General features: G+C 50.8%; 1 protein-coding gene across 1 annotated transcript in view; it reads right to left on the bottom strand.

Moving 5' to 3' along the window:
- The window catches only part of LOC130387242 (microtubule cross-linking factor 1), a 56,579-nt gene that overhangs the window by 13,945 nt on the left and 20,646 nt on the right, over window positions 1–21,988 (bottom strand). The window contains exons 4-10 of the mRNA XM_056596256.1: window positions 14,616–14,675; window positions 12,669–14,087; window positions 9,295–9,474; window positions 6,756–6,851; window positions 5,595–5,846; window positions 3,449–3,607; window positions 1,313–1,483 (exon numbers count right to left, since the gene is read on the bottom strand). Of these exons, the coding sequence (XP_056452231.1) occupies window positions 1,313–1,483; window positions 3,449–3,607; window positions 5,595–5,846; window positions 6,756–6,851; window positions 9,295–9,474; window positions 12,669–14,087; window positions 14,616–14,675 (2,337 nt within the window). The remainder of the gene's footprint in view (window positions 1–1,312; window positions 1,484–3,448; window positions 3,608–5,594; window positions 5,847–6,755; window positions 6,852–9,294; window positions 9,475–12,668; window positions 14,088–14,615; window positions 14,676–21,988) is intronic.

Here is a 21,988-nt window from a genome sequence, read left to right on the forward strand (position 1 = left end):
TATGATGAGCTAAATACAGCCCCTTAAACTGGGGTGTTCCCGGGTCAAATAGTGGGGTCTTCCTGCATAGAACACAGAGTTGGGGAGGACGTTGCCTGTTATTTACCAATCCTTCCACTGCAAAGCCTTAACTGAGACCATCTTTTTGGAATAACCTTGCATTTCTGTTCCATATGGATAGGCTGCACTTTGTTGTTTTTTAAAGCACTAGGTTTTCATTTCTCACAGCACTATAACTGTACGGGTCGCTCTTGTAAAGTCGCCGTGGATGATTGCGTCTGACGCTAACAGAAGGAATTCATCTCAGGCAGTCGACCCTGGCGGAAGCTATGGAGTGGGTATACTAAGTGTGTATATAGAGTGTGTATCTAGTGTGTGTGTATATAGATTGTGTAGAGTGTGTATCTAGAGTGTGTGTATATAGAGTGTGTATCTAGTGTGTGTATATAGATTGTGTAGAGTGTATCTAGAGTGTGTGTATATAGAGTGTATCTGGAGTTTGCATATATAGAGTGTATGTAGAGTGTGTGCATCTAGACTGTATCTCAGACATCTGTATCTAGAGTGTATCTAGAGTGTATATCTTCAGCATTCGTATCTAGAGTGTGCATATAGAGTGTGTGTATCTAGAGTGTATCTACAATATTGAGTGTGTATATCTAGAGTGTGTGTATCTAGCATTTATCTAGAATGAGTGTATCTAGAGTGTGTGTATCTCGAGTTTATCTAGAGTGAGTGTATCTAGAGTTCATCTAGAGTCTCTCTACAGTGTGTGTATCTAGCATGTATCTAGAGTGTGTGTATCTAGCATGTATCTAGAGTGCGTGTATCTAGCATGTCTCTAGAGTGTGTGTATCTAGCATGTATCTAGAGCGCGTGTATCTAGCATGTCTCTAGAGCAGTGTTATTCACTATTTTTTTCAGGAGAGCCGCACTGACAGGACAAAGACAACAGGAGAGCCATTTTTACCGCAAAGTATCAAAACCTATAAATACAGTCATACATAAGTATGCCTGCTTATTAATATGTCATCCCTGAAGCAGTGTTTCCCACAGAATTTTGATTTATGTTTAAGGACTTGCGGTTTGTTGGACTGCCGGGCGATCGCCACCAGAGATCGCAAGGAACGCACCCCGGGACCGCTTGGAGCGGAGTTATGATTTATGTTTAAGGACTTATGTTTTGTTGGACTGCCGGGGATCGAAATAAACAGACTCCGTATTGAAAACGCAAACCTGGTGTCCAAGCGCTCTGTTACAATCGTGTGTATCTATAGTGTGTGAGTACCGGGTGGCCGCGGGCGTGCCGTACCTGGGCGGTAGCCTGACACTTCATCTGGGCCCACTTGACCTCCCAGGCCGCCTTGTCGTTGGCGTAGCACTGCTGCAGCTGCCGCCGCCGCGCCTCCTCGTCCCGCACCTCCACCCGGAACTCCTCCAGCAGCGTCCGCAGCGCCTGCAGCATGCGCCGGTTCTCCCCGAACTGCAGGGAGGAAACGAGGGTCAACCTCAGGCCAGACTCTGAGTTATCGGTAGTAAAGGTCCCGTGGCATGCCACCAGGTGTGGTGTGAATAGCCTTACAAGCCGTTTTGAAAATCTGCCCCTTATGACATCACAAGTGGGCGTGTCCACAGATTTGCAAAACGGCTTGTAATGGCTAATCACACTCACACCTGGTGGCATGTCATGGGACCTCTAATCCCATAAACGGAAACTCTGGTGTTGGAGCAGCAGAAAGATGAAAGGCAAATCAAATGAGAGCATATAAGAATACAAATGGCAATGAGTACAGTATGTATACACCCACACACACACACACACACACACACACACACACACACACACACACACACACACACACACACACACACACACACACACACACACACACACACACACACACACACACACACACACACACACACACACCTCCTTACACCATACGTCTAATCAATGTAACTAAGGTAAAACTCAACTGAATCCAAAGCATGTATTGAAGTGGTCATCGCCCCAAAGATGATGCATAAACAGTCGCAAATAAAATGATTAAGTAAAAAAAACACGAGCAAACACGTATGCTTGATCACGAATACATTCAGTGTGCAACAACGGCTCCACGTGCAGTGTGTTTCTGCAGAGAGAGCTGCTCTCGGGGATCTGTGGGAACAAGGTCTTGAGAGATGGTTCTGGCCTAAAACGCCCCCCAGTCCGTGACTTATCATTAAATTAGTGGTTCTGGCTGCATTACAGGAAAATCTCGTGAGAGAAAACAGGATAGGCATCGGCCTAGTCGCGTGCTGAAAGCATTTGTAAGGGTAGAAGACACCGGGAATAGTATGAAACAGAACTGGGTTATCCAGCTACTTGTCGAATATAGTATAGTACAGTGTTAAGATTTTGGCATCCTACTGATGGCTCGCAACTGCTTGCTTGCCATCAGTACAAGCAGGGGTTTAGCTGTAGACAGCTTTTAAAGCAGCCTTTGTCCAAGCCCCCATGGCCACTCCTGGGTGAACCGGAGGTCATCATCAGTTAAAGCCGATACAGGGGTGTGTGACCGCTGCTGTCCCCTCACACACTCCACATCTGCTGGGGTCCTGCTCTGCTGTAGCGGGCGCTAATGCGCTAAATGCTTGCTACGTAGATTTATCGTCCCCCACCTGTCACTTGAGTAGCGTTACTCGGGGCCTCCCAGGCGACTTTGTACAACAGCCGGGTTGCCGAAATAAAACAAGGGGAAATCGTATATTTCTTTCTGGTGAGGAGGGGAGGAACTCAGATCGCTGTACAAAATCAAAACCCCACACAAACGCGAGCACTTAGGGCCGTTCAATAATGCACGGTGGACTCAAAACACTGCGACAGGGCTCTCGGCTCCGGTGAAAACAAGAGGGGAAGCGGAGCGCTGGGCTTGTCAGAAACGGCGAACACAAAACGCATGGCGGGATCACAACGACGCCCTCCATCATCCACCAGGGCTCCGTAGAGACCTACACACACACACACTTGTGTAGGATCTAGGGGGGAGACCGTGCCTTTGTGTGAACATGGGCCCCCCGTTCACCATAACCGCCAACTGTAGCTATGTAGGTCATCCTTCTCATTTGCATACCGTGCCAAACTGTGACAATGAATAGCAGAAGAAACAAGAGGTTTACACTCAATGAGAAAAACACAGCCAATGATAATAATAATTACCAAAAATAAATCTAGTATAAAAATGGCGTTAATACATTCATTCTTTCTTTGTATGGAATTGCGTGTGATTTTGTGTGATTTTTATTATTTTTGCATGCATGTATATTATGTGTTTCGGTAATTCCTCACATTTCTCTGAACAATGAAAAGCAAAGTGTGTGTGTGTGTGTGTGTGTCTGAGTGTCTGAGTGCGTGCGTGCGTGCGTGCGAGCGTGCGTGCGTGCTTGTGCGAGGGAGTGAGTGCGCTACCTGTCGCTGATGCTGTTGTGGGTCGGGGAAGGCGGGCCCCTGGTCGGGGACGTCGCCCCCTGGGGTCCGAGGCGTGCTCTGTCGGTCCCAGGTGGCCGTCCCCTCCTCTGCCTGCTCAGAGAGCCCCCCCAGCTCCGGGATGCCCTCCATCTTCTCAAACTGGAGCCGGCGTGTGGAGACGGGAGGAGCATTCGTCAGGTCAACAGGTTCATCACCACGGCTTGCAGGGCAGGCCCCGTATAACATACCGTCTAATAGTGGAGAGAATCATTTAACCCCAATGCAGATACAGCCGATATCACACATGTCTAATATCTTCGTTAAAAAGAGTACTCGGCCCCAGAATCCCTTCTTTTTAACAGTTCTGATTGGGTTTCACAAAGTGTTAAAAACTAAAATGTTTAATGTTTTTCTACCATGAAATTCATGAGGGCTACTTCTGGCAAAAACCGCTTTTTCAGAGTGGGCGTTTCCCATTGGCTGCACACCCTAGCTTAAAAGAGTGTGACGTGGGATTTGACGGTTGGCACCCCTCCACTCTCACGCCTATGGAAACCTGTCCTGTTTTTCTAAAACCTCTACGACTGTCACAACTTCTCAGATCATTCATTTTTAATTTTAATTTTTTGCTTAAACAGGGGCTTAGCTTCATGTAGTACATTTGTTTCCAAGGTCGCTATTTATGCTCCCCCACTTTCAGCATACTAAATTGTTCTAAAATGACGTATCATTATTTATCTATGATAAGAGGAGGTAACAGAAAGTTCAGCAGCCTCATGATGCAAGAGGACGTCAATAAAACCATTAAAAGGCATCCTGATTGGCAAAACCCTGAGCTTAATGAACCACATCTCCAAAGACCTAACCCGACCAGGGAATTGATGCACCGCCCAATCAAACTAAAGAATAGATCGGAAAAGCTCAACCGAAAGAAGACAAATCAATGGCACCCGCATTGAAACATACTTCCTCTCTAACCAGCGACCATAGCGCCCCACTTCCTGCCGATACTGGAGGAGAGAGCAGCATGATAACGGTGACGGATGGCAGAGGCGTTACAGTGTAGAGAACACAGACCCCTGCCTTTTGCTGACAGGCTGGTGCTTGAGATGGAGCTCAACCCTTTTAGCGCCAAGTCCACTGACTTCACAGAACGAACACCGTGCAGCGAGAGTGCAACTGTCAATGCTCTTTAGCAGAGAACCATTAATCCTTAAACTCTTAGGGGCTTGGGAAGACCTTCTTTGAAGTTAAACTACTCGGCTGATTAACACTCGTCCCGCTGCGGGTCTTTGAATCCACACCTTCAGGACGCCGAGGGTACAAAGGTCCACCAAACAGAAGGAGTCCCTGCTGTCGGCGCGCAGGATGTAGAATGCCTCGGCTGAGCACAGAGGTGACCGGATTGGTTTGTGTTCGCTCCACGGGGTGAAGGCCGTAAGTGCGGCTTTCAACTCAAATGCTTTTTATAATTTGCATGGACCTCCGTGTTTAATGCTGTCCAATGTCCATGCAGTTTAGATTGTAATCAATGACAAAACACAGACGTTCAGCCAGGACCCACACACACTCTAGATCTAAAAAAGGGGACGCAGTAGAAACTCGATATTTCGCTCACGTAATCAGAATTCATTTCCTCATCTAGATACAATCTAGAATGAAAAGGGTGTGCCTATCCAGAGTGTGTCTAGAGCGTGTGTATCTACTGTGTATCCAGAGTGTACCTAGAGTGTATCTAGAGTGTGTATATCTACAGTGTGTATCTACAGTGTATCTACAGTGTGTGTGTATCTACAGTGTATCTAGAGTGTGTGTATCTAGAGTATTTGTATCTAGAGTGTATCTAGAGCGTATCTAGAGTGTGTGTATCTAGAGTGTGTGTATCTAGAGTGTATCTAAAGTGTATCTAGAGTGTGTGTATCTAGAGTGTATCTAGAGCCTATCTAGAGTGCATCTAGAGTGTGTGTATCTATACTGTGTGTATCTAGAGTGTGTGTATCTACAGTGTATCTAGAGTGTGTGTATCTACTGTGTATCTAGAGTGTGTGTATCTACAGTGTGCCCAGAGTGTATGTATCGGGTGACCCCGCTGTAAATGGACCGTAGAAGCGTCCATCCATGCCCACGTGGGGGGGGGGGCACCCACCTCTGCCGGGTGCGGGGCCTCGTCGCGGGGGTCCGACCTGCGGTCCAGCCGCCAGTGAAGGAGGATCCAGCGCAGCTTCATGTAGAAGATGACCGTGTTGTGCCTGAAGAGACGCAGCTCCTGCTGCAGCAGGCCCCTCTCCTGGGCCCAGGGCCCCTCGGGGCCCTGCAGGCCCTGGAGCTGCAGGCCTCCGCGCCGGGCCTCCAGGCACGCCCGCTGCTCCTCCTCCTCCTCCTCCTCCTCCAGGGGGCCCTGGAGGACAGACGACCCGCGGGGACACGGTTCACTCTGTTGGTTAGCTGCCGCGGTTTGTTTGCATTGCGAGTACAGATGGACATGTTATATAACATTTGTCCAATGCGTGCAGTTTACTTGTTAAATACTTGTTGATAGAGATGTCCGATATTATCGGCCCACCGATATTATCGGCCCGATATTAGCATAAAAATGTAATATCTGTCAATATCGGTATCGGATTTTTTTTGAAAAAAAATAAAAAAATAAATAAAAATAAACATGGCACTTTTCCGTTAAATTAAGTTGAAGTATTTTTCTTATTTTGCACAGACAATGTTAACATTTGGAAAGCCTTGTTGCATTCAAGAATGCATCCAGTGGGGCATCACAATAACATTAAGCATGTTGTGTTAATTCCACAACAGGAGATAGGTAATGTTACCTAAATTAGGTTTGAGGAAAAATAACCCAAATATCGACATCGGTATCGGCTGATATCGGAATCGAAAATTTAGAGTTGGACAATATCGCATATCGGATATCGGCAAAAAAGCCAATATCGGACATCCCTACTTGTTGAATATATAATGATGAACGACAAATGGACTTGAAGCATAAAAGGAGATGTCCTCACTTTACAATATTAAGTGGAGAAGCAAGGATTCAATTTCAATCTCTTTATCTATCTATCTATTTATTTTTGCATATGAAATGTGCAACACACACACACACACACTGCCGTCAGAACCTGCACCATAGTATAACTTCTGGTAGAAATACAACCAGTCGGATACCACCACCTACTACAGCTAGTATTACTACTACTACAGTACTACTCCTACATTCGTTCAGATTTCCTGTGAGTCATTCCATGTGTTGCGTTGCCCGGCCCCTCGTGTGTGCATGTCATCCGGGGTACCGTACCTGGGGCAGGGCCCCCCCGGCCTCCCGGTCCGCCCCTCGGTGTCTTCGCTCGTGTTCCACACGGAACTGGATCTCCGAGCCCGCCGGGTCCCGCAGCTGTGCCGCAGAGCAAAGCGTTAATCCCCCCCACCCGCTTCGTAGAGGGAAGATGGTGCTGAATCAAATGAGTGGTATCACGATCGTCACCACTTTCTGTACGAGTAGGCAGAGGATGTATTTGCTGGGGTTTTTCAGCCCCCCCACACCCCCCCCCCCCCCCACCACCAAATCAAACTTCATAGCAAAGAGCCCCTGCAGGGTACGTCTCTCGTTTCGCACTCCAGAAACATCAAAGACTTGATGTCATTTTACGCAAAACACACACCCCGGCACGCGAGCACGCACACGCACACACACACGCACACGCACACACACACACCACTTTTTCACTTTGGAGAGCCAGTGACGATGTCATTGTCTTGCGACAGTTAATGAAAACCTACAGGTTTTTTTATTGATATAGTTTCTATGTCTTTCATGATTTGCACGCTGAAAAGAGTCATTGGACTCTGCGGTATTCCCATCTATTGATAATGAGATGGATTTTTAATGTGACGAAAGACTAGCCTTAAATCACTTGGGCTGCCTGTCACACAAGTGGCTCGTTTAACACTGCCTTCCCTCCACGGTGACCTCGACACAGTAGACAACAGCGCATGTTAGGAACCTCACCCAGTTTTGATACCCTGATGTAATATGCATTCTCTCGGCCGCCCTCTCCCCTGCTGCCAGCGAACGAACCCGTTGATCTCACCTCTGTCTGGGCCCAATGTCAGACGACAGGGGAGCCATCTGTACAGTGTGCTGCAGAGCAACGCTTTAGAAACCTCCCCTCTCCCACCGTGCCCGGCGCTGGGTGGTGCTTTCATCATATACAATGTCCACATTTACGTCAAGATGTTGTCACCGCTGTCATGAGCCTGGTTGTCACGGGTACAGCGCTTCAACCTGATGATGCGAGACTTTGCATTTGGGCTGAAATGTTCAGAATACGGTGGATAAAAAGATAAATCCTACCTCACCCCGTCATCTGCCCTCACCATACATTTTACTGCGCAGCATTGAAGCACAGGTGGGGAGCGGTGGATGTACTTACTGTAACCCCAGCTAGCCGCTATGTGCTGCATCAGGGTTGTGTCAGTGCTTTAAAGGCGGTATGAAAGGGGGGTCGTGTTTCCGATGGAAACAGCCAGCACCCAAAGCGCTTGGTCGTCTGATTAAAAAGCTCCTCTTATTTAGAGCTCAGCATTTTTAATGCGCGTTTGTGTGTGCGCGCGCGGGTTGCATTTGTGTACATGTGCGCGTGTGCGTGTTTATGCGTATGTGTGTGTGACTGGGAGGTGCTGGTTGATAGCGATCTAGCCTGATGGGCGTTCGACATTGCCATCGCTATAGACGGAGCTCTTCCTGCTTCAATATCTTCCTAGAGGTCGATAGCGATGCCTCGGAAAGAAGCGGAAGGGAGCTGGACTAGATTTGCTGAGTCAAGTCAGAGCAGGAGAACCGCGGTCCACACGTCCAACACACACACACACACACACCCACATGCGCAAGCACACACAAACACGCACACACACACACACACACACACACACACACACACACACACCTTTTGATGTAGCAGTGCTCTCCTTTTCGTGTGTACATAACAGGACAACTTGGGAGTGTGTCCTCTATACTTTTAGACCTCGACCTCAGACTCATTTAAGCTCTGCATCTATTTATTTATGCTGGACGCTGGCCGACGATATATATATCCATTGTTGAGTTTAGCTGTTTGTCCATAGCTTTTGTGTTTGTAATGTTATAGCTACCCAGTCTGCATATATCGAGGGTATCGTTTTTTAATCTGCAATAATATTTGCCACTCAGAGAATGCCATTGAGGCAGGAGCATCCACAAACTAGATAAGACTGTGGCGCTCTCGTATATCTTCCCCTCTTTCCAACTTCAAAAAAAGGCCATAGATACACAGCATACAGCAGCAGCTCCATAGTACCAAAAGTAATTGAAGAGAGTACATTAAGGCAGGTTGTCTTTTTCTCTCGCTTTCAGTAAATGTTGTATGCTTAAGCAGTGTACCAGGATGTAAAGAGATTATGCACGCGTAATCGAGTTCACCTTGTAGTTCTACCCTGTATAATATGACACACATTTTCAAAGCATTGCAATTTTTGTCCCCTCCCGCAGTGTGGCGTATTATTAAAGTGTCATGTATAATTCATGCATCCCTTTTTATCAAAATTATTATATTTTCCATAGGCCTGAAACAAACTCACAAATAACAATGCAACCTCACCCGCTCATCAGTGATTTCCCTGTGTGTTTTTTATCATCATGCAAAGAAACCAATGAACTCCTTTGACCCTCTTCCCCCCCCCCCCCCCCCCCCCCACACACACACACACTCCTGCTGAGCTGGGTAGACCAGTGTCAGGTCTGCTGTAAGGGGGGAGGGGGGGTTAACGAGGTTTGGCGAGGGATAGTGTTGCTCACTGACCTCCACGTTCAGACCCAGGGGCCTGTGGTGGTACCTAGTGAGTCCCGCCGCCAGCGCCCTGCCCTGGGACAGGGCGCCCCGGCCGCCTGGGGGGCCCCCGCCCTGGCTCAGGCTCAGGCTGGGGGGCTCCGCGCCTCGCTCCTGTCCTAGTCGCCACTCCAGCTCATCCCTCTGACCGGACTGTGAGGTGGGGACGGGAAGGGTGGGGGTGGGGGGACGGGTGGGGGACGGGTGGGGGGGTTTGGGGAGGCAGTCGAAAGGGGGGAGGGTGGGCGTGCAGGGGCGGGACAGTAGGGGGGGTAGTAGGGGTAGTAGGGTGGGTGTATCCAGGGAGGTGGGGGGGGGGTTACAAGAAGGAGTGTGGGTTGGCGTTAAGGGCCAGCGGGGGAGGGGGGAGGGGGGAGACGACAGATGGGGTAGTACACAGGTGTGGGTGGGGGCGGGGGGGTGGGGGGGAGGTGCAGGTAGGATTGTAGGTGGTTTGGGGCGGGGGTGAGGTGGAGATGAGGAACAGAAGACAACAATGGAGGGATGGAGGGCAGGGGAGGAGAGCATGGGGGGGGGGGGGGGGGGACAATAGAAAACCATAATAAACGAAATAATAAAATGGGTGAAGAACAGAATCTTAGTTGGTGGTGGTGGTGGTGGTGGTGGTGGTGGTGGTGGTGGTGGTGTTTGTGTGTGATGGGGATGGGATGGGGAGAACAGGGTTCGGGTGGGGTTTCGGGGGGGACGGGGGGGGGACGGGTGGGGTTCAAGGGAGACACTACACAGCGTGACGAAGTACAAATGGACTACAGTATGAAGAAGAGCGCAAAGAGGAAGACCAACTTAAACACGACGGTGTATGAGAGAGAGGAGAAGAGGACGAGAATGAGGACGAACAGAACCATGGGCTGGAACATCTGGGGGGGGTGGCAGGGCAGGGGGGAGGGGGGGGGGGTGAACACAAGTGGGAGGAACAAAGAGAGGGAACCGGGAGGGGAGGGGGAGGAGAGGGGGAGGGGGGGGGGAAAGAATGCAAAACTCCGGTTATGAAGCGCATGCGATGAGGGATCCATGAGTCCAAACCAACGGCTGAGAGATACTCAAAAGTGCAAAACAGCAGAGCTGGACCAGTGTGAGCAGAGATCCGTGCGGCCGCGGTGCTGATACGGGGGGGGGGGGGGGCAACAGCACGAAGCTGGAGTTTGACTGCATGTCGTTAAAATGAAGAAGGTTGCTCTTTATAGTGCAGAGAATAAACATCTAAAAAAAGGAGTTCAGAGTTTTAACTTTGAGGTTCAGGACATTGTGAACCGAGCTATTAGCTTCTTATTGGACAGACTTCTAACCAGCTCGAAACAACTGTTTTCAAGCATTGAATGCATCGTTAATCTCTTAATTTCCTCTGGCGCGAGTCCAATTTAAGTAGTTATATGGGTTTTCTGTTTCGCTTGAAGCCATCATTTCAGGATTGTCTTTTGCCTTTTCTGACTCATCTTTTTAGACAGTGTTAGGCAGAGGTCCGATAAAAAATGCAAGCTGTTAGCAGGCCTGTACACATAGAGGTTGGCCCCAACCACCCAGCTCCAACCAGCCTCACCACTTCCTGGCAGCTCATGACAGGCAGACACAATGTAAGACATTGGATAGAATCCAGAACAACCCTTCCGTTTACTCGATCATGCAAGCAAGCAGGCTGATCCAGGGAGAGTTACAGCTCTGAATATTGTCCTTTTGTTCACTATCCAACATCTGGCTTATGGAGAAGCCTTGCGAGGGGTTGACAGCCCGGTCGTGCAGCAGGGACACATGTGCGTGTTCACATGTTGACTCACACAAGAAGCAAGCAAGCCGCGTGAAGGAAGAGACACAGAAAGCGCGAGGCCAGCCAGCTAGATTCTTCCATCGGCGGCTCATTCAAAAACTTGTATAACCCTGGAATGGGCTCTCTCCTTTTTTTTTTTTAAATGGAGCACTGGTTATTTTAAAACATGACACACTTTCCTCATCGCCTTGGCAACACCACAGAGTGTACCCGATGCAGTTGTGGCGTGTGAGCGATGGCGGGCGATTCAGCCGGGTGGACAAAAGCGCCACGGCTTGTTGCAGACCCATCGAGTGAGCGCCTGCAGACACTAACGCGGCGTAGCGGTAGCGCGCACGGCCGCACCGGAGCGGTGGGTTGATCACAGGGTGCTGCTGCTGTCGGCCCACTGTGACACAGCCGAATGGAAGAAGCTGGCTCAAGGACTCCCCTTCACACAACCACCCACCCACCCACACCGACACCCACACACCCCCAGACACTCTGCCCAGCAGCAACCTAGGGTTCTGGCTGAAATTGAAGCGAGGCAGCAGGGAGGTGGGGGACAAGGCTGAGGCCGAGAGAGGGGGGGCACAGGGGCAGGCAGGGTGGGGGCTGCAAGGGTGGAGGCTGCAGGGGTGGTGCGGCTGGCTATGAAGGCGTGCATGGGGATGCCGATGGGAATGCAGCGGCAGCGGGGGAGGGGGGGGGGGGGGGGGGGGATGGCGGTGGGGGTGGTGGTGGAGGTAGGTTGGAGGACGGGGAGGGGTTGGTGGCCGGTGGTGGCTGAACTGGGTTGGCTCAAGGGCGGCCAAAGCAGGGGCTACTGCGGTTGGCCACTAACGGATCTCTTTCCCGGGCTTTGCCTGCACGTGTTGCTATTTTGGGTTTGCGCTAGCTTTCAGAGCGTCACCTCGGTGGTGGGTGGGGTGGCTGTTGTGGAGGGTAGGGGCCTGTGGGTCTACCAGGCTACCAATGTCATTAATTCCACCTGCACGCTCTGGCGATGAGGCCACATTCAGCGGCCTTGCAATGGCCAAGTAATGACTGCATACTTGGGTGCATTTACAATGAGCCATAATGGAATGTCACATTCTGAAAATATACCCCTGGGTTTCCTAGTGACACCGATGCTAGACCCAATTTGTAGGCTCGCTTTAATAAAGGACTTTAAAATTTTGACAATTTACTTATTTAATCCTTGGTTCAACCTCAAGTCATGTTTTCAATGCAACTGTATTATACCGTTCTGGCACAAATTGTTATCTATGTGTCTGATAATATGTAGGGGATGATGTTAATAACCAAGTGCAATGGTTTGGGGGTTGATATTCTAATCAGTACTACTGCGCATTCTACACAGCAATCTTTTACTGCAACACTTGTGGGAGAGGCAATTTAACGTATTGACGTGATACGGGCGACTAAGCCGTTCTTTCTTGCTTTCCATTTGTTTTTTTTTGCAAGTGAAAAAAGCAGCGAGAGAAAAGGGGGAGGAGGTCTAAATGTTGCGAGGGGATCCAAGCATATGAAAAGTATGGCGCCTGGACAACCAATCCCAGGCGGGCATCGATGGGGCACTTACCTGGAAGTCCGAGGCCAGGTCCCGCCCCAAGGTGCCGATGGGCGAGTCGCGGGACATGGAGGTGACCGTGGACAGGAAGCTGCTGGACTCGGTGAGGTGGGGCATGGGCGACAGGTCGTCGGTCCGGTCCCTCATGCCCTCCCCCAGGTGGTCCACCTTCTCCATGAAGATGTGCAGCTCCGTGCGGAAGGCCTTCATGCGCGTGTTGATGGTGTCCAGCACCTGGGGGTCCGGCTTGGGGGACCGGGGCGCCCCCGACGGCGCGCTCCCGTCCGGGGAGTCTCCGGCCGTTGCCGGCGGCCTCCCGTCGAACACCAGGCTGTCCGTGTCGGCGATCAGCCGGTCCACCGTCTTCCCCAGCCGGTCCGCCTCCCGCTTCACGTTGGACAGCGCCTCGCGGTCCTCCCGCCGCCGCGCCGCCAACGCCGCCGCGCTGAGCTCGCTGCCCTCCGACGGCTTGAGGCTGCCGAACCCGGAGGTGGTCCCCGTCCTCTCGAAGAGGTCCTCCGAGTCGCTCTCGCCGCCGACGGGCCCCTCCCTCTTGGGCTGCAGGAGGAGGAGCCGCCCCGCCTCCTCTTCCTCGGCGGCCTCCCGCCGCCCCGCGTCGCTCTCCGCGTCGCTGTCGCGGGGGCTGCCCGTGCGCGTGCCCAGGTGGGCGGCCAGGTCGCAGCGCTGCACGTTGGACATCAGCACGCGGTTCTCGTACTGCAGCTTCATCACCTTGCCGCTCAGCTCGTTGATCTGCATGCGCGCCGCCTTCAGCTCCTCCATCATCACCAGGCCGCTGCCGCCGCCGCCGTTCCCGTTGCCGGGGCGGTACGACCCCCCCTCGCCGCTTCCACCGCCGACGTCCTCCCCGATCGCCGTGGCACCGCCGCCGGAGGTGGAGGGCCCGAACTTGAAGCGGTTGAGCTCCGAGGTCAGTTGCTTGTTGTGGTCCTCGATCTCGGAGATGGAGCGCCGCAGAAGCTCCGCCTCCTCCTCCACGAACTGCAGGTGGCGCCGCAGCTCGTTGGCCGACTCCAGGGCGTCGCCGCCGTAGGGCGACGACGGCATGCTGGAGAAGGGCTCGCGGCCGAAGCAGTCGCGCTCGTACTGGCAGCGGATGTCCTCGTTCTCCGCCCGCAGGCTGCGGTTCTCCACCTCCAGCTCCACGATCTTCCGGCCCAGGATGTTGGCCTCCTCCTCCACCAGCTTGAGGCGCAGCCGCAGCTCCGCCTCGCGGGTGCTGTGGGGGCCGCCGCCCGAGCACTCGGCCAGCGGCAGGGGGCTGTCCACGTCGCCGTACACCGACTTGTACTTCTGCAGCTCCTGCTCCAGCTCGTCCTTCTCCCGGCCCAGCTTGGCCATCTTCTTCCTCATGAGCGTCGACTCCTCCTTGGCGAACTGCAGCTGGCAGCGGAGGTCTGCGCTGTCCTCCTGGTAGGGGGGTGAGGGAGGACACAGGAGAGAGACGTGGAGGTAGGGAAGGAAATGAGAGAGAAAGGGGAGAAATCGATAAGGAACGCACAGTAAAGCTGTGACATTAATCAAACTTTAATCGTGATTTCGATTTTTGGATCAAACAATCTCCAAACTACGATTACATTTTTTTATAGAGATTGAGAATATTGAACACCTCGATACATTTTTGTACATCATTTTCTACTTCAACGTTTTCCGTTTGAAAACTTCTGTATTTTTTAAGGGGAAATATCAAAGTTCTCAGTTACAAAGTGTTTTTTGTAGAAATTATGAATAAATACATCATGCTTTCAAACTCAAAAATAATCATTTGAATAATTGTGATTTCAATATTGAAAAATTTTAAATAATCATGATTAGGATTTTTTACATAATCGAGCAGCCCTAATGCACAGGATCACAAATCAGGTCTTTCACATGATTTATCAAGCTGAAGGGGGGGTGGTGAGAGTATAGGGGAGCAAATTGATGGGATTCTCTCACCTGACTCATAGATTTCTTGTCTTTGAATGATTCCCTGCTCCCTCTCCGTCGTAATGCCGTCTGAGAAGAATCAAAGAGATGGAGGAGTTGGAGCATCCATGCATAAACATAAACACTAGCCATTCGATGGTCCATTATTGAGCAGACTGTGGAGCAGACGATGCACAGAGAATATAAAGGCTTGAATGGACAGAGGGTACTCAGAAGGGCTCTTTGGATGTCCAATTTAGGATTTGTGTGTTTCAAACAAATGTTCTCTCGGCATCACACAGCACATATTGCAATCGAAGTCCAAAAAACAATTATGACCCAATATAGATTCAACAACGAATGCCAAAAAAATATGATGATTAGTAATTGTAGGTGGCCGCACTGGCCGACTTCACTTCCTTTGACTTTCCACCAACAAGATAATATCATATTTCCCTCCCCATATTACGAAGACTGGAATGGCTGACAAGCATGATTTTGGCATTTTGGCACAGTCCCAGAAATCCTGAAGCATCTATTCACATTTTTTCTCCCCATCCGTTTGCCTTGGCAATATTTTATCTTACGCAAGTAAGGTGCACTCTAACAGCCATACCCCATTGTCTTCAAATCACGGTGATGATCAAATTCCCAACGACTGATGCAGTAGATACATGCCAGGAGGCAAATCTCTGTGCGAGTCTTAAACAGCATCCCAGCATCAGGTCAAAGCCGAGAGACTAATCAAGAAGTATTTAACTCAACCCGGGGAGATCCCATTCCATAATTATGATCTGATTCAGGCACACGTGGGTCCACCCTAATAGCCCGTATCAAAAGCTTACATCTGGACCCGATGTAAATCCGAGGGCCCGACGCGGAAACACAACACAGGACGGATGAACCGCACGCGTAATTCCAGGCGGTGTCACTTGAATTAGTCACTCATGTCCTGGAAGACACTCGAGGAGAGACGGGATCATCCCAGGGACAGGGGTTTGGGTGTCACTCAGGGGCGGAGGGGGGGGGGTTCGAGTCGAGTGGGACAGCGTGCGTCGGGGCTTGTATTCCAGCCCTCCGTGTGACAGACGGACAGACAGATCTTGGCCCGGCTCAGAGTCAGCGACACAAAGCAGTGTCACCACCGCCCCTCCCTTCCAGCAAGCCCCCCTCAGCCCCCCCCCCCCCCCCCCCCCCCCCCTGCCAGACGGAGAGGGGAAATCCGTCCTCTCTCCAAACACACGGCCGCTGCACGCAAAGCCCGGATCAAAAATAAGCGGTATCTGGCACGGTCGCTCCCAGCTTTCCCGACTCATAAAATCCTTCCCGTTTGTTTTTTTTTGTTTTTTTTTATCAGCGAACGCGTTCCACTACCTGGAGGCCGCGGCGGGGGGAGGAGAGAGGGAGCAGGCTGCGAGGAGGCAGGGAAGGAGAAGAGATGTGCGGGACAGGTGGATTGGGACAGACGGGGAACGGCGGGAGGCCTCCTCTCCATTAGCGAGGGGCGCTGAGCGTTTCAGTCAGGGGGAATATGGTTGTTTTCCACGAACAGATTGCCGCTCCGGTGGCGAGGTACGAAAGGTCCACGTCGGACGCTCCCGAGGCGATGGGAACATTTCTCGTGCACACACACACACACACACACACACACACACACACACACACACACACACACACACACACACACACACACACACACACACACACACACACACACACACACACACACACACACACAGTGAGGTAAAAGGGTCTGGTTTGCCATTCTGCCCAACCTCAACTCCCAATCCAATGGGGTAATTTGCCAGAACTTAATTTTAGATGAAAATACCTATATTTAAGTCTTGGCTTTTGAACTGCGGTTAGTACGTTCTGTACTGATTTGGTAGTTGACGTTGCAAATGCTCACTAAAGAGTCACCAAACCAAAAGGTCAAAAAGGCGAGCTCTTAAGCACGGGGCTGCCCTGCCAAACCAAACCGGCCCGTGGGCCCGTTTGAATCATTCATGGCGGGGACAGATGGAAAAGAGCGAGAGAGGGAGAGGGTGAGGTGAGCCCATTCTGCCCTGAGCCGAGCTGGACCTTGACTCACTCTCTGGCAGGCTCCCCCTCTTTCCACGGAATGGGAGAACCCTCCTTAGGAACATCAGTGTCAACACAGTGGGAGAACAAGCACAATGCCTCGGTCCTCCACAAGCGCGTACAGTGAAAAGAGGAACACAGCTTGGAGTACAAAACGGATAGAACCCTTTCATGTCGTGCCACGGTAAAACGGCTTCTGTATTTGGGCCCAGCGCAGCTGAAAAGACGCGATTGTACGACGCGCTTCCCGACCGACTCGTGTGGATCCACACAGTCACAGTGTGTGCCCACATTCGGTACAAACAAAAGGACGAGAACTCGGGCGAATTGTCATCTAATTTACACACAGAATCCTGTACAGCCCGCGGTGTCCCAGAAGGACCTCTGGTGCTAAATAAGGCATTCGGTGCGGTTGCAGTTACAATACGTCCTACAAATCTCTCTTTAAATCGTCATGTCCTTGAATATAAAGAGCTTTAAAGGGCTCAACATGTGCCATCGGGGAGGTCGTCTGCCTGTCACTGCTGATGTTCATCTCCCTGCTGTAGTGTCCCCTCCTTGTTGTGAACAAGACTCCACTCGTGTGCGGTGTTAGTGGAGGGAATACCCTGCCTGCTACCGTGAGTCTTTGCTAATAGGCAATGGATTCTTTCTTGAGTGGCCCCTGTGCCTCGAATAGACAAGATCGTGTTAAAGGAGACCCTGCACTAAACCATCTGTCACAGTCGCAGGTGCCTTGATGGAAATAAGACATCACGTGTGTGTGTGTGTGTGTGTGTGTGTGTGTGTGTGTGTGTGTGTGTGTGTGTGTGTGTGTGTGTGTGTGTGTGTGTGTGTGTGTGTGTGTGTGTGTGTGTGTGTGTGTGTGTCTGAGAGAGAGCAATAGAGCGCATGTGTTTGAGAGCATGTGTAGTTCACTTGACAGCTTCCTTTTCAAAAGCATGAACCAGTTCACAGTCAAAAGTCTGACTCAACTTGGGCAGGACTGAATATGTTTGGTGTGGTACGGGCTGCTGACAACATGATACAGCACGCTGTTGTACAATGACGTACTTCTGATTAAACTAGGCAGATCAATAAGTAGCTAAACCCTAGATATAAACATTTATCTATAGATATACAAAACGTGCAACTCTGAAACATGCAACTTAAAAAATAAACTGACTATATGCGCTTCATGAACATAAACAGTCATAAGGCACCGATATAGAGGAGATTAACCCAATACCTAGTCCTCCTTCCTATAACACATGAATTTGTGTAGAATATAATTTACCCTTTTTCACAGTCATCTTAGGACAAATGCAGGTGTTGCTTATAGCCCTAATTATAGTTGCCTTAAGACATTCAAGGACTAAACACAAAATAAGTGTTAAAATCAACACCTGCGTTTGTACTATGATAACACCGCTGTGAAAAGAGTCTTGTGTAAAAGTAGGGGGGGGGGGGGGGAAACCAAATCATAACGTACAAATATGTTTTCAAGCCGGAACAGTGCCCGTAGTGAAAGGGGTTGCTTGTACAATCGCGGCCTGTAACGCAGCCCTCCCCCGACCCAACCTCCTCGTGTCCAGCGTGCTTCCAGCCCGCCTCCGCTGCGCTCGGAGCGGCCGTGCTAATCCGGCACGGGGAGGGGAACCACCAGACATGGTGTAACTCCCGGCCGCGGCGACAGATCCCGTCTCCCCTGAGAGACGGCGGATTAGAACCACTTCCCCACAAAGCTCCGCACAAACGCACAAAGCGCGCGCCTCGCTGCGTACGAACACGGCGCACGCAGGGGGAGGGAACACACGCCGCCAACAGCCGTTACCTGTCCCTGAGCCAAAGACATTATCCCTTTATATGTTTGTTTCGTGTCCTGTGTACAGCACCATAGGGACCATGAAAGGCATTATATGAATATTAATATTGAGTGATTATATTATTATACATAGCATTTATGAGATGCAGATACCTAGAACGGAGCCTTTTGCAATCCAAGCCTAATCTATTTCTTCTCTTTCTCAACTGGAATGAATCTGCTGATATATTATCGTCATACTGGTCGGTTGAGTGTGAAAAGATTTATCCAAAATGTGTTTTAGTTGATTTAGTTTGGGATTCATCCGAAACTTGGCTAGGTTTTACTAGAGAACACAGAATAAACTATTGTATCTGACAAGGAGTCGGTTCACACATTCACTAGGGATATATGTCACAGACTCATACCACCTCCAAAGTTGCTAAATTAGTAAATGTTGTCTGGTCCAAAATATAGCGCAGAATCTCTGAAACCAAGGCGCCATATTACGTCAGTGGATGATGTATATATTCATGTCAGAGATACAGAGGGTAACTAACCTTCGGAACTAATGTATCAAGGTATCACACACACACACACACACACACACACACACACACACACACACACACACACACACACACACACACACACACACACACACACACACACACACACACACACACACACACACACACACACACACACACACACACACACACACACACACACACAAAACTTCATAGCAGGAGAGGAAAAGTGTGTGCGTGTGTGTGTAGCGCCTGCTCCATTCACTCCCTGGGGGTCATTGGCTGCTAATCCACCCATTGCCAATCCCCACCCCGACCGTCCCCACTGCCCCCCCCCCCCCCCTGCTCCCGCCCGTCTGTCTGTCTGTCTGAAGGCCCAGGGGACAGCAGCCTCCCTACAGCACACCAGCCAGCCAGGCTAGGGCCAGCACACCAGCTGGCTGGCTGGCCCTAGCCTGGCTGGCTGGGGTCTTCTGAGTGACTGTCCCGCTGAGGACGCATGCATACGAAATGTGTGCAAGCCATGCACTTGCGAATGCATACGGTTGTGTGGAAAGGCCACATAACTGTAGTTTCTTGACACAGGTGCGTGTATGCTTGTGTTTGCGTGTAATAGGACCAAGAACACCAGGTGAAGCCTTGCGATGCTTCTGTACACACGGGACTCCCATGCTGAAATAAAAGAGGTTTGCGAGTTCTCCGGCTACTGCAACTCTTTCACGCCTACTTAAATGTCTCCAAATTAATTGAGGATCACTCTGCCTTAGTGTGCGTGTGCACGCTCTGCATTTGCGAGCCGGCCTTTCGTTGATCCGAGGATCCATGCCTGCAAACCCAGGCCTCCTGGGGGGGGCTTTGATCAGCTGAGTAAATACTCGTTCAGCATCGGGCACAGTGTGCCCCAGAGGACAGCGTTCCACTATAGGGTTAAAACCTGGCTGCAGCCCAAGCGGCTTCACTTGGACCCGAGTCAATTATCCGGTAGGTAGGTAGGCAGCGAACAACAAGACCAAATTGGAACAGTGTATTTGGGGAAGCATCTGTACTCAACAGCTTGGCCTATTTAGGATTATTTCTGTTCTTTTTCAGAAGCACAGCGCCTGGAAAGTGTGGCGTCTGCTGGCTGTAACAGGAAGAGTGTGCGTGTGCGAGTCAGTGCGAGTGAGTCTGTGTGTGTGTGCGTACGTTTTTGACTGAGTGTGTGCACGTTACTGCCTGCGTGTGTGTGTGCTTGTATGCGGTAGGAAGTGAGTGTCCACATAAAGATCAGTTATCTCCAGCCACACCCTGCAGACACACATACTGCATTGCCCCCCCCCCAACATCAATAAATATTTTCGACCAGCGCACAGGCTCACAGAGGATTAGTAGGCTAGTTAATAGCAAACGCATCAAGCCCCCATCACATTACGGAGATCTGCATGAGCGCAGTGTCAAATCTGAGCCGTAATCCATTTTGATGATTAATTCTTAAGTCCACGCGATTGAATAAGAGCGTAAGTGTCCCCCCCCCCCCACCGCCCCCGCGTCCAGGCATGAGGGGCATCTCTGGGCTTCTCTCAGGCAACAGAGCGGGGCTGCGGCTGAGGAGGGAGAGGGGAAGGTGGGCGCGTTGTGGGGGTAAAGTGCGCATGTCGACGACGTACAGGCCATCCGTCTCTGCCGTGCGGGCGCCTGCAGCTGGCGGCCGCGACGTCCGTCGTACCGCGATGTGATGCAGCTGCTGCGATTGGGCCAATCAGAGGCGGCGCTTGCACACCGTTTTTGAGGGGGATTCAATTGCAGAGTGGGAAAGCGGCGCACCTAATTAAACTAGAGAGTGGGGCGCTTCTTCAAACAATTTGCCTAAACCAATCCAAACGGACAGAATAATCCAATTAGTGTGTGTGTGTGTGTGTGTGTGTGTGTGTGTGTGTGTGTGTGTGTGTGTGTGTGTGTGTGTGTGTGTGTGTGTGTGTGTGTGTGTGTGTGTGTGTGTGTGTGTGTGTGTGTGTGTGTGTGTGTGTGACGCGCTCAGAGGTAAACCAAGCTAGACGCAGCGCTTGGAGGTCACTGCAATGTCAGCCCCTCCCTGGCGGACTTCTTTTTTTTTTCCCGTAAACAGTCTCCATCTGGTGACTGTGCGGCCCGCCGTCTACAGCCTTCCAGAAGCATCATGCAGTGCCACGTCACCCCCCCACAGTTGCCCCCCCCCCCCCGGCCGGGAACACTGGACATATTGAGCGCCTGTCTCAAGGCTTTAGAGGAGATGCCCGCCCGGGATGTTCTCAGTGACACAATCAATCCATCTGCAGTCCGGCAGTGGGGAACCCCTGGGTTCACGTGTTAGTGTTACCAAGGCAGTGTTTGGGCAAAGAACGCTCTTCTGTTTTAGTTTTTTGTTAGATGCTGAAACAAGTCAACAGGTCACGGTCACAACGGATTAGAGCATCTTATCAACTTAAAGAAATGGCAACACGTTGTTCTAAAATTCACGGTGATACTAAATGTTCTGCCGCTGCCGTTACCATTTATTTTATTTTGCGTTGACTATAAAATATAGATGATGCACAATATATACATCTGAAGTCCACATCGATGGCTGTGCAATGTTTTCTCTGGCAATGTTCATCAAAACCTGCCATCACAGTGAGCTGAGCTCTCCGTGCCTCAAAACAGGTCCTCATCTCTTCCCGGATCTCACAGCAGACCCGTATGTAGCATCGACCGTCACTAAGCACGTGGTCGAGGCAAGGTGTGCTAAATGAGCCGTCTGCACTGCTGCTTGTTTAGCACTTTAAGCTATTCCGGGACGTCTCCTGAGGTATACAAGACCTATAGCAACACATGGAGAGAAGGAAAACACAAAAACACGTTGCGTCTGGGAGGAATAGGCACCAGGAGCTATAGCGTTCCAGGCTGGTCCTGTATAGCGGGCGGCCATACATCATCTCCCAGAGGTGAGATCATCGCCATACGCTAGTGTTAAAGGGTACGGCGCAGATGGGTTGGGCTTTGGGGCTAAATCA

Source organism: Gadus chalcogrammus, chromosome 8, assembly GCF_026213295.1.
Source record: "Gadus chalcogrammus isolate NIFS_2021 chromosome 8, NIFS_Gcha_1.0, whole genome shotgun sequence".
In the NCBI taxonomy this organism is placed as follows: domain Eukaryota; kingdom Metazoa; phylum Chordata; class Actinopteri; order Gadiformes; family Gadidae; genus Gadus; species Gadus chalcogrammus.